We start from the raw sequence: 13,268 nt of genomic DNA, 5'->3' as shown, positions 1-13,268 counted from the left end.
TATAGGTTTACTTCCTTCTTCAGGAATCGTTTCAAAATTTATTGTGTCGGTAACGAGTTTCCGCTCCAGTTCCCAGTTTATGAACTTCTATTAATGGACGCTTTTATTTTTTTGTTTTCGTCGAGAACTTCATGATTTTATATCCGCTGCCGGATTCCCTCAGGACCTGCGCTAATATTTGGAGAACTGAAACATAAAAATCAAAACATAAAAAAGGAATAAACAAAAGATAATGATCGATTTTAATGCCGGTACGGAGAGAACAGAGGGACTAGATGTTGAGGTGATTCGGATTGTAGGAGTACTAAGACTTATTTGAAGTCGGATCGGGGTTTTATTGGACGAGAATTGTGATAGTTCAGCTATAAAGTGAATTGTAATTGATTCGATAACAAATTATAAAGTTTCTTCAAAGTTTTATATGCTATATTATGAATTCCCGTTATTATTTACTATGACGATCTAAAAAACTACCTCTATTTATAAGCTATTTCTTTATCCCACTTTGATACGGTTATAAAATTACAAGGTACTTATGCTACTCAGTTTTACTTATAATTTGCCTAAATAAAATCAAATGGTTTTACTCTTTAATCTTCTGACTAACCCATAATTACATAAAATCTTGAGAAACTCAATACCTCGCATTACCTTATTTTGGAACATTTGTGTGATATTTCTATTCCTTTTCCTAATACAATCACAGAGATGAACGCCATAAATCCTTACTGGTTTCAAGCAATGTGTAAAGAAATTAGTCACTTCAACCGACTTAAAAAACGATACTAATATTTTAAAAACATTACTATATATATAATATTGATTGCTATTAGTTAGGTGTGCATTGATAAGGAAACTGAAATCAATTTTCTGTTCCAGGTATAATCAATCACGAGAATATCATGCCGGATCCGAAAAAATGCGTCATAAACAACCGGGCGTTTTTCGTCTTCGGCAGTCTAATTGCTTTCTACATTCCCATGACGGTAATGATGATAAGCTACGCTCTAACCGTACAACTGTTGCGGAAAAAAGCCCGTTTCGCAGCCGAACACCCAGAAAACGATCAGATCCGAAGATTGGGCGGCCGATTTGCGAATAAGCAGGAACGAACGCCGACACCGAGCGATAATCCACTATGGCGGACCGTTGGAAGTGGCGATCGGTAAGGAGATAACGCGTTTCCAATTTACCGTGTTTGTCTTATTTACCTCGGTTCAGTTTTTCGCACACGCCGATCGAAGAAATCTGATTAGTTTCGGATTTTTTTCAATCAAATATATTACCCGATATAAGTTACTGTTAATCAGAAAAGTTGAAAAACGAAATTTCACCGCCATATCACTATAAGTGTACAAAATAATTAATGCCAGATTTTTGTTTCACACTAAAGTTTTGTTCTTTATTACGTCTTAAACTCTTCAATGATTAGGATGCAAAAATAATTATGGTCTTTGAATTTGTTCAGTCTCTATTTAATTCGTAATATTCATTGACACAATTTATCTTATCCATTACTTAATATTTTCTTAATTCCAATTCAACCAAATCATGCTTAAATTAAACCGAAATAAAATAGGAAAATAAGAATAAAATTGAAGAATAAATCAAACTAAGAATAGAAACAAAAATAACAGACAATTTCTACCATATCTAAATTAATTATGTAATGACGAAAGACAAAGGAATAGGTAAAAAAAGAAAACTAAAAAATCAAGGAGCGAAGAGAAGTAAAAAAACGGAAAAAATATATCATATCCAAAAGAATTATGAAGTAAACAGAAACATAGATTTCATTATTTTCATAGATTTTATTTCAGATCCGTCTAAACATCTCTATCCTTCTTTCTTTACTTCCTATATCATTTATCTTGTTTTATCATATTATATACAAAATTAGTATCATATCATTAAGAATTTCGCACATGCCTAACTAAAAAATCTGATTAATTTCGGATTTTTTTAAAATTAAATACATTATGCCATATCATTTGATACTAATCAGATAATTAACGAAACTACAAGTATGTATAAAATTTAACGTCAGATTTTTGGTGTGATTCTTTTGATGCGAATAAAATATTTCTGCTATTTTAACTATCTTTATCTTTTAACTCTGTTTGATGCCATTTTCACTTCAATTCGCTCCATGGCATTTTATTTTTCTTATATCTATTCCGATATCTTCATTTCATAATACATTTTAATATGATTTTCCATTATTTTATCTTCTTTTATTTCTGTTCCCAATTCTCCTCTCCATTTGTAATATATTTCGAATCACTTCTTAAAACATGACCTAACTACTTCACTTTCTGTGATATTATATTTGTTACTATATCAATTTATATTTATTTTTCATTTCATAATTCATTTGCTTATGATGCACACTTCCTGCTATTATTTTCTCTATTCTTATTTCTAGAGCATAAAATGTTATGTCCTTTGAAGTTGAACAGTCTTTAGTCAGTTTTTATTTTATATATTTTTTTTATTATATCATATATTTCTAGTTCTCTCTTTATGTCATAATTAATTTGGATATGATACTCATTTTCTGCCAATTCTTTTTCTAGTCTTACTTCGATTTGTTTTGCTATTGTAACTATTTCTGCATTTCGCACAATTTTTGAGCTTGCTAAAATTTTATATGCCATTGTTTTTTATGATAGTTACTTACATTTAAATATCCTTTAGTTAACGTAAAATATTTTGTTGCTTTATGTAATTTTGGGATTTATTTATATCTCTCTGTTAGCACTTCCAGGTACATGAATTATATTTTTCGATCACTTAGGACTAAATATACCAAATATTATAGATACATTTATCGCGAAAGCAGGGGAAAGAAAAACCATTAGTCATTTTCCTAATCATTAATCAAACATGCATTATGGAAAAGTTTATATCATTGACCTAGGAATATTTCTATTATGGTATCAGTTTTCCGTTGAGTAAATGCTAAAGGAAAATGTATTAAATGCTTATATTTAATGTAGAAATATAATTTTTTTAATACGTTATTTATTACTAATACTTGTTTACTAATACATTGATAAATAACTATATAATGGCTAACTGAATGAGAATAATTAAAACATAATAAAATATCTCTAAATATATTTTATTTCTATATTCACTTAAAACATATTAAATTTATGTATCGAATAAAACTTTATGAAAATAAAAATATTTTATAACCAAGAAAGTCGTAAAAATGATTCAAACAATATAACTTTATAGCAAAATTTAAATAAGTGAGCTTCTTCTTGACGAAATTTAACATAAAATCTTAAATTTTCTAAACTAACAGTTAACACCAAGTTTTTATTTAAATTTTATATATAATATTAATTATTAAGAACCTAAATATTTATTCAACACGAAATAAAAACAATTAGGAACAACCAACTGAATAATGAATATAAAATACATATTCTATGCTCAACATATATCAAAAGTGAATGTTTAAAAAGGCAATCCATAGCCTACTTCCTGAGAATTATAGGTAATCATATGAAGTTCAATTTTTAGAAACATATAAATTTAAATCTAATTTATCAAACACTTATACGTACACTAACCGACTGATACTAAAACGCTTTACATGCTCATGGAAAGAAGTTCGAAGCAATAAAATTTGAACCCAGGGAATCGGAAAATGTCTAAAAATAAAGTGAACATATACCAAAAGTTCTATGTTGCAATGCTACTGAAGTAAAAAGTTAAAATTTATCGACTATGTAAGTTTGAACTAAACCGGTAATAAATCAGACATCCTCAGTTTTTTATTATATTATTAAGATTATTACTAACATATTCCTATACTGGAGAAAAAATGTTAATACATTTATAAAACATTGAAAGTTATAATGAAATGCAATGTACATATTTATACGGTTCGTGTTAGAAAGTTAGAAACAATTTTAATTTCAAGCCTTTACAACATCCCTAATATTAAGGGACAATGGAAACATAAATGTTCTATGGAAAGTTAGGAACTTTTCAGCTTGCTGATGAAATATACGAGATAAATACCTGTCATGTACATACCGCTACTGAATCTAATATCTACAGTGCGACGTAATATTTTCACTTACCGTTTATTATGTAATTAAAAATAATTATATACAGTACAATAACTAAGAGTTGGAAACATCGTAAAATAGTTTCATAGTTAATGTCCAAATGAAATATTTGTAATTTTTTTACGTTCTAAGTATCATAATTTCGGCGGTTGTGATGCATACTTGTAACAGTGGTGAGCCAGAATGCAGATTCACAACCCTCGCAGAAGTTAATTTCGAAATTATATCTACTCTGAAAAAGCATTCCCATATTCATTTTATAACGCAACAAGAACGACTCATCTTGATGATGCAATAACTACAAATAATGATAGAGAAATCGACAAAGTAGAGAAAAGCAGAGTGAAAGACAAAGGAGAAATGAAATGATATAATCAGATTTGGTTTTTTTATTTCTATTCATGTTTCTTACCGAGGTAATAAAATCGCAAGCAGTTAATTAACAAAGGGTCATAAACTAATTTCTGCTGGCATCGGTGCGTATCATAATGTCGTAAGTTGTGATGAACACTTTGTAATATTATATAAATATAAACACATAAGGAAATATACGAAGTGTTACTTTCTAAGATGAAATCTAGAAAAAATTCGAGGAAAATATACATGGATATATGTAAATGTAAACTTTTGTGGCGAGCACCTTTTCAGAGCCTTCATATATTGATACCGAAATGAAATCCCACCTGGATCCTGTCGTGTGTTCATACATCGTCATTTCTTAATGCAGACCATATATCCCTATTTTGTCTTGCCTACGCTACGTAATCAACAATGGACAATATACCGAAAGAAACAAAGGAATATGGTTTTTCATTTATTAGAATTTTAGTATACTTTTCCAACACGTGGGTGTTACGATAGTGTTTCTTCACTACTTTATTATTAATGGAAATACTCGAGCTATAAAATGATTGGCATATGTTTGATGTAAGGCATAGAAAAATCAATTTAAAAAGAATTTAATCAATTTCGAAATCGTTTACAGGCATCGCTGAATAGTCAATGGCTTTATATATAGAATTTTATATTGCAACGCTTTGAAGTAAAACGATTTCAAAATATTTAGATTTAATAGTCAACTGGAAGCTATCGTTGGTACGAAATATATAATATATATCTAGTATATATAAATATATTTTATTAAAAACACTATAAATTCGTTATATTTTGCCGTACTTCAATAAGGTATGTAAACAATAAAAATTCAGAGCCGCTTTGGTTGGCGCAGTGGTAAAGGCGACAGGACAGTCCATCTACTGTTGCGATAGTCGCGGGTTCGAATCCGGCTGGGGAATGGTCGTAAATTTATGTTTATTTGATCATATTTGTTTCATATTTGTGATTGTCCTAGGCAAGAGTGTAAAATCCGATAAAGAAAATTATTCCAGTTATGCCAGTAACCAGGCTTGGCAAGACCGAATGTCTTTTGGGATGATTTCTAAGTTGATCACTCGCCAGTCGATAGGCTCAATGCCGAATACCGTGGTTCGTCCACGTTAAATAGTAGGTTCAGTCCAGATAAACCCTCCTTGACAAAAAAAAACTTTAAAATATAAAGAAACAGATATAAATAAACATTGAAATATTCAGAAGCTATAAAAGTTATTCAGTGTCATAACAAATTCACAGAAAAACTGTTTTAAATAAATGAGAATGATCATGATGATCCATTTAAGCATCGAAAAGGAAATATAAATCTAGTATAGCCAAATTTATATATTAAAAGAAGGAATTACTCTTATGATTATGCTTCCATAACTTCCATTTCAACAAAGAAGAAATATATAATGAAAAAAACTTATTAAAGTATGAGAACAATTCTGGTTCTTATAATTTTAATCAAAAACTAATAAAATTAATTAACCTAATTAAGGGAGACATCATTTTAAGATTATAATCTTTATAGAATTATTAATGTTCCATTGAGCAATAACGCTCTTATAACAAACCCTTTCGAGAAAAGTTTATTACGAAATTTGGCCGAGCTCAAATTCATTGCGAAAATGATTAAAGCCTAACTTTGTTGCCTTGTTTACGGCCCTGTCTTGAAGCAATCCCGATGAGGTTTTTCTGTAGGACTAATTTTCGGAATTGGCGGTATTTCTCATTAATATTTTATTGATTGTAATAAATTTAGTTTTAATTGTTTTCTTACAGTATCATGTTGTATACACAAGTACACAAGATGACACGGTTTGGTATACTTGAGTCTGCGTCCTAGTTCAGTTTTGACCCCTAATTTGGTGTTTATATGAAAGTGGAGCCTTCCCTCATGTCTTGTTGCAAATCTCTTAATTTCCTTTATGACAGTTGGAATCCAAACCTCTTGGTGGATATAATTATTCCTATAGTATCTGGGTGCATTCGTAATACTCCTCAGGGGTTTATTTTGAAGTACTGGTATTACTTATCGCAGAACATCTCCATAACTGAATCCCAAAGGTCCCATATAGGTTTTAGTATTTGCTTGTAGAGCAGCAACTTATTAGATACAGATTATCTGGACTTTCTTCCAAATAAACAATATATTTTTTTGGTATTTTAATTTGAGTTCTTTCCTCTTACATTTGATATGCTACTTCTTTCGTTGACTTTTTTCATGTCCATATCCACTTATTTATATAATTACATGCTGTAGTTTCTAATTGCTTCTTTGTTACTGTCTCCAACAGCAAGTATCGCAGTTTCATCAGCAAATGTACCAATAGTAAGTTATATTTTCTATTCACATGTAAAGAGTGGGTAAAGCACAGAACCCAAAACACTACCTTGGGGTACCTGCTATTCTTTCTTGAATTGTCGAATCTTAATTAAAGAGGAAGCTTCTTTTATTTAACTCTAAATACCATGGCCGAGATGTAGGAATGTAAAGCTTAATTGTATATATTCGGTAACGAATATAGGAGTCCCTTATGCTAGGCTTTACTGAAGGTTTGCGCTACGTCAAAGAAAATAGCTGAGTAAACTTTTTTCTCTCCGTAGGTACATTGGTTAACTGTTTAATGTTTGCCCATAAAGCGAAACGAATATGCAAGTATTGCATTTTTCTATCTATTATAACTAGGTATATAACACTGGGTAACGAAGAAGCTTCATACTTGGGTCCTACATGAATCAGAATTGAACAATTTAATGGTAGATGTTTCTCTTTGTGAATTACTATCAAATCGATACTAATTAAAGTAATATTTGCAACGAATGGTTATGGCCGATGTAAATTAGATCGCTTACGACAATAATGAATGGAGAACGTCACGACGGAATCTCGAAGAAGCTTCGTAATAAATAAAATCCAAACTTGCACAAAGGAGTCCTTCATCTTAAGCTACTCATACCTGGACAAATAATTAATTCGGCTTCTTACGACCAAAAACTAATATCATAAAATGATTTTTTTAAAATATCGACTAGAGAGAATAGTTGAAGGGCTTGGGTAAATCTACCTTATATCGCAGATATTTTGTTTCTCATCTAAAATCGAAGACGAAATTATGTTTTACTAGAAAATTGACAAAGAGTCGTTGATCAAAGTTATGACTAAGTTATATTGTTGAAGTCAGTGAATCTATAGACCTAAAAACTCCCTTAGCATTCATTGAAACCCTTTGTAGAGTTGAGTTATCACAGTCTTTGAATAAATCAATTTCTGTGGATATATAAATCCGACTATCTTATAGTATTTTGATTAATCAACATTCAATAAAACATTTTCGATTAATTTAAAAATATTTTTCAGTTTATTGATAATTTAGATTATTTATTAATTACTGTTAACATCCACTAATTTTGTCTGTATTATTGATGCAAATAATTCGTTTATCTAGAAAGTATCATCAGTTTTCAAAACTCTATTTGAATTTGATTGAAAATAGTTAGTTATTTATAAATTATTAGTATTAATAGAAACCTTTTTTGAATTTTTTTATGTCAAGTTTTTTAAGATTAAGATTTTTCAATATTATTTTGATTGGGTACAATTTTATATAAAATACGAAATATTTTACCCTTTTTTCATCATTTAGAGATTATCTCGATAATCTTTCGGTCTTAAACTACCGTGTCGCTGGTGCGATTGACATGCTATTTTCTTGTCAGATTTTACGCACTTGCCAACAGATAACGCATAAATAAACATACATACTGGTATAGGATTTGAAGCCACGACTACCGCAAAACTATCACGTCACTCAGTGACTATATAATTATATCAAATTTATTCAGTTTTTAATGAAAATCCCCACTATTTTCAACTCTAATTCATTCCACACACTTTAGAGTCAGTTCAGTATAAACGGCAATTAAAATCGGTAATTAATGATAGCCGCCTCATATTTTTAATTAAAATTTAATTAATACCGACGACACAATGGGGGAGAATTTGATAAAAGACGAGAGGGGAACGGCGAATTATTTGAAAAAGTTTTTAAATATTTACAAAGTTTTCCAAACAAAAATTTTAATCTCCTATTATGCTCGCTGCCATGTATCAGTAGCATGAAAGTTTATTTAAAGAAAAAGGACAAGGAATGGGCATTGATCATTTCGAGTTGGTTAAATAATTGTTTCCTGATAACTTGTCGAATGCGCTTACTTTATTTGCCATTGTTTTCCATAGGCTACTTTATTATTAGAGTTCCAGAACAACAATTATATGTGGTAGAAAATTTCGTGGGAATAATTGAATAAAACTAGATGGTCGACTCTCTTTCGAAATGGACTAAATGGATCTCCGTTAATACCAGGTGTTAGTTAATTTTGTCAACAATTAGCAGACAAGAAATGTGCAGCAAATATCCTTAATGGCCATTCATGAGCAAAAACTAAGAATGTGAATCTGTCGAAAAGTTATAGCAGAGCACAGAAAATTAATTTCAGATTTTACAACGACGAATAACGACAGATCAGTGAGACTGAGAGTTCAGCATATATCTCCGATATCGCACCTTTGTATTCTGCTACTTCAGAGTATGAAGGCTACTAGATAAAAGTTCAATTTTATTGAAGGATGTCCAGAGATATTTTTAACGTTTGCAAGTTTTATATAATCCATACGTTAAAATTACTCTTATTTTAGTTATCATTGATGCCAGACATAAATATTAAGCTGACAGTGAAGTTCCGAGTCTGAGGTCTGACAATATTATAAGTTGACAAACAATCATTTTCTTGTAACTACGAGATTCAATTGAAATAAATTGACAGGAAATTAGTATTTCACATATTATATAAAATAAGATACATAAGTGACTGAATATTTAAGTATGGTTTATACGTAATTACGATCATTTTCTATATTTCAAACGATAGAATTCGAATGCTAGAGAGAGCAAGGACCAAAGTTTGGTGAATACAACGGGTCTACACAACCAATGGGTTTTCTATTTAGACATTTCTATGTCGATTTTCAATGATTTTAATTTGATTTTTTTTCAATGTTTCATTTTTACTTATCCTTTCAATTCCACCTTTTTACGATTCACTAAATTATTTACGGTTGACACTAGCTTCTAACATTTTTCTTGATATAGTTCGCAAAATAGTGGGAAAATTTTAGGTCTTTAGAACTTACAGCATTATAGCTTTTGATTTTATTTGGTGTCTGGTGAACAAAACCCAGCTTAGGAATAATGTTCTTGCATAAGGACCGAGTAATTGATATGTATCTGGAGACATAGTATATCATTGTACTAGGAATAATTCTAAAGATTATTATGATTCTTCTGTAAATTTTAGTCGTATTAACTTCAAGTTCATTTCAGAAATTTTTTAACAAAGCACTAACCGAATATTGCAGGTAAAAATACATTAATTTGTGCATCAAGTGTTAAAATAAATGTTGCAGATATTACTAATATTTATAAAATAGCTTCATAGAATTTCAATTCTTCATATGCTGGTGAGTTAAAGGAAATCCATAGATGGCAAATGAAAGATGAGCGATGAGGTCAAGGAGTGGAATAATTAAGTAAAGAACGATGCAATTTGATTTAAAAATTTAGGTAAAAAAATATTTTTTTAATCAGCTTTTTCCGATATATATTTTAAATGAGAAATATGCCTAAAAGATAGACTGTATGAATATTAAAATGAACTAGTGAAAAATATGCAGCAGTTGAAATCAAACTAACTACATAATTTTCATAGATGGGACACATATGAGGAATTATGAATTATTAACAGTAAATTACTAAACATATTAAAGAATTCACAAATACCAACGATTCGTTTAATAGGAAATATAACTATATGACATTTTATTATATTATAGACCTAAATATTAAAAAACGAATAGTTAATTTGATAAATGTTATATACATTCCTTTAATATATATTTCCAAATTGCATAAAGTACATTACCTATTTGTGCTCGTTATTGTTTTAATAAACAAACAAGTATTACTTCATATCTTATTCCATATTTATATTTATAATATAAATGTAAAGATAGATCATGTATATTTTTATTTGACGCTCTGAAGTTGTTATAGTTCTGAAAATAATCTTACTTGTGATACTGTGTTATAATATTCAGTGGTGTAGTAATTTACTCATCAATGCTATGTTGACTTTTGAAATTTAACTACAATTAGATTTAATTACATGCCATTTAAGAAGATCAGTAAATGTTAGTGCTTGAGATAGTTATTTTAATATGTTTTAATATACAGACATTTATTAATTTAGTGTTATATATCAAATACATTTCTCATTTTATATTAAAAGTACTGTAAAAGCACGTTTTAATAATATATCGTTATTAATGTATTCCTTTTTCTATGTTGTGAGTGAAACTCAATAAATTGTGATTGTATTTCGGCCCTAGACATCAATCACTATTACTAACAAATCTATATCTCAGAAAACACAATAAATAAAGATAAAGATCTCGGTATTCTCCGCGAAAGCCTTGGCGTGTTATCGAATATGCGTGACTCCAGACGCTGCATCTAATTATAAAACTTTATCAATTACAGAAGCTCAAATATAAGACTTGCCAACTCGCATAGTCAGATGTCTTTCGCCAATGGTGGTAATGGAAACGTAACTTCAGCCAGAAGAGATCAAGGTACACAGACGCCGGAGAACATAGCGCGGGAAGCCAGAAACTGCAGGTTAAAGTCGCTAAAGTTACAACTAAACCATACAACTTCCAATCTGACGAATTTCAGGTAAATTTCTCTTTATTAGTATAATAAACTAGATTAGGTTAAAGTTTTATAGTTCTACTATTGTTGATATTATAATAAAGCCAATTCAAAAGTAAAATATCAATAATTTATTACAGATTTAACTTATTATTGCTTATTATCCTACTCTTCACTACGCTTAACTTATATTCCTTCAACTTCGACAATCAAATCAATCTTCAATTAACATTATTAATGTGTTAAATTGGCATTTTTGTATTTTATGATATACAGGGAATTGACAAAATAACATGAACCCCTTACATATTCGTAATAGTTATTTATTAATAACTCGTAATTATATTAATTATTATTCACTACTAACTACTATTATTAACTAGTGTTAATAACTCATAATAATAGAGAATGGTAGCTCATTACGAGACAGCAGCTGTAATATTTCGCTCAATAGTTTCGTGGAGTATCTATTCCCTATGAAAGGTTGTTCCATTCTTGTACCAAAATATTTGTGAATTGCTTCAGCGAAGTTAGAGATGGAAATCTATTCCTCAATATCTGTTTTAAAAGATACCTCTTAACGGTTCAATTATACTGAGGTCTGGTGATTCTGCTGGCTTGGAATCTTTCATGATATTCTAGTGATCTTCATGTCAAAACTAAACATTTTAGGCTGGCGATCCTATATATGCCAGTAAGCAGGCTGGGTAAGACCGGATATTTTCTGACATGATCTCCAGTTATATATAGGTCCAGTCCAGATAAACCCCACTTGATAAATGGGGACTCTAGAAGATAACAAAAAAGGAACTATTTATTGTAATCAAGATATATTTTAAAATATTACTGTTTTCCTTGAAACACAATGAGGAAGACTAAATCAATTAAAACTTAAAAAATAAAAACTATAAAAAACCAATTTTATAACACGCGAGCAGACCGAAATTGCTTTTTTATCAACCCTGTGTTTTTTAAGTGACTAAGTAAAGTGTCAACTATATAATTGGTAATTTCTGTTCGGGGCGTATTTTTTACTAGACATTAGCCCTTTCCCGGTACTACGCCGTTATTAATCTCAATTAATTTCCAGTTAGAGTTTCGGAGCTATCGCTGTTTACTCAACTAGTCTCGCTTAATTTAACACAAACCCCACAAATCAACCTTTCACCCGAATTGTTCAATCCTACACGGCTGTTTATATTTGATTAGTTGATATTTAGATTTTATTCGTGCAGTAATAATATGTATGGTACTTACCACTAATAATAATTAACTACTGTATATTGTATATATATATATTAGACTCTTTACAATACAAATATATAGGACAGAATTCGTATCAATATTTATATGAAGAAAACACAGAATTAACATTAAAAAGTAGACTTTAATAGTTCTGACAGCTTTCATTTCAGTATTCATCGGACACATTGATTTAACATAACAGATCAATTGAAAAGTCCCCGGCCTGCCATATTAAAATATATTCTTTTTTACAAAATTAATTTCTTTTATTCAACATAATTCTCTTCAAGGGTAAATACCAATACCACCATACCATTTTTGTAGTACGATTTGTCTTTTGCTTCAAAATAGGCCACAGTTTCGGCCTCTTCATCCGACGAAAATGTCTTCCCAGGGAGCATTCTTTTGAGATCTGAGAACAGGAAATAGTCGCTGGGGGCCAGATCTGGAGAATACGCGGGATGAGGAAGCAGCTCGAAGGCCAACTCATAGATTTTTGCCATCATTTTCACTGAATTGTGATACGTTGGATTGTCTTGGTGAAGCAGCACCTTCTTTTTCTTCAAAATCAGCCGTTTTTCAGCGATTTGGTTCTTCAAACGGTCCAAAAACACTATGTAATAGTCGCTGTTGATGGTCCTTCTTTTATCAAGGCAGTCAATGAAAATTATTCCATGCGCATCCCAAAATACAAACGCCATAACCTTGTCACCCATTTTGCACAGAGTTTTCTCATACTCAAATATTCGTGAATGATATCATGTACATGTTCAGTTGATATCCTTATACT

The 13,268-nt window shown here is 30.2% G+C and overlaps 1 protein-coding gene across 1 annotated transcript in view; it reads left to right on the top strand.

Annotated features, from left to right (window-relative positions):
- Window positions 1-13,268, top strand: part of 5-HT2A (5-hydroxytryptamine receptor 2A) — a 211,175-nt gene that overhangs the window by 176,236 nt on the left and 21,671 nt on the right. The window contains exons 4-5 of the mRNA XM_076413281.1: window positions 880-1,165; window positions 11,063-11,257. Coding sequence (XP_076269396.1) covers window positions 880-1,165; window positions 11,063-11,257 — 481 coding nt within the window. The remainder of the gene's footprint in view (window positions 1-879; window positions 1,166-11,062; window positions 11,258-13,268) is intronic.

The sequence above is a fragment of the Rhynchophorus ferrugineus genome, unplaced genomic scaffold (genome assembly GCF_030347505.1).
Source record: "Rhynchophorus ferrugineus isolate W39M unplaced genomic scaffold, kcgeb_rfMv2 rfM9, whole genome shotgun sequence".
NCBI classification, from domain to species: domain Eukaryota; kingdom Metazoa; phylum Arthropoda; class Insecta; order Coleoptera; family Curculionidae; genus Rhynchophorus; species Rhynchophorus ferrugineus.
Note: the sequence above shows the minus strand (reverse complement) of the source record. Positions and strands in the feature narration are given on the sequence as shown.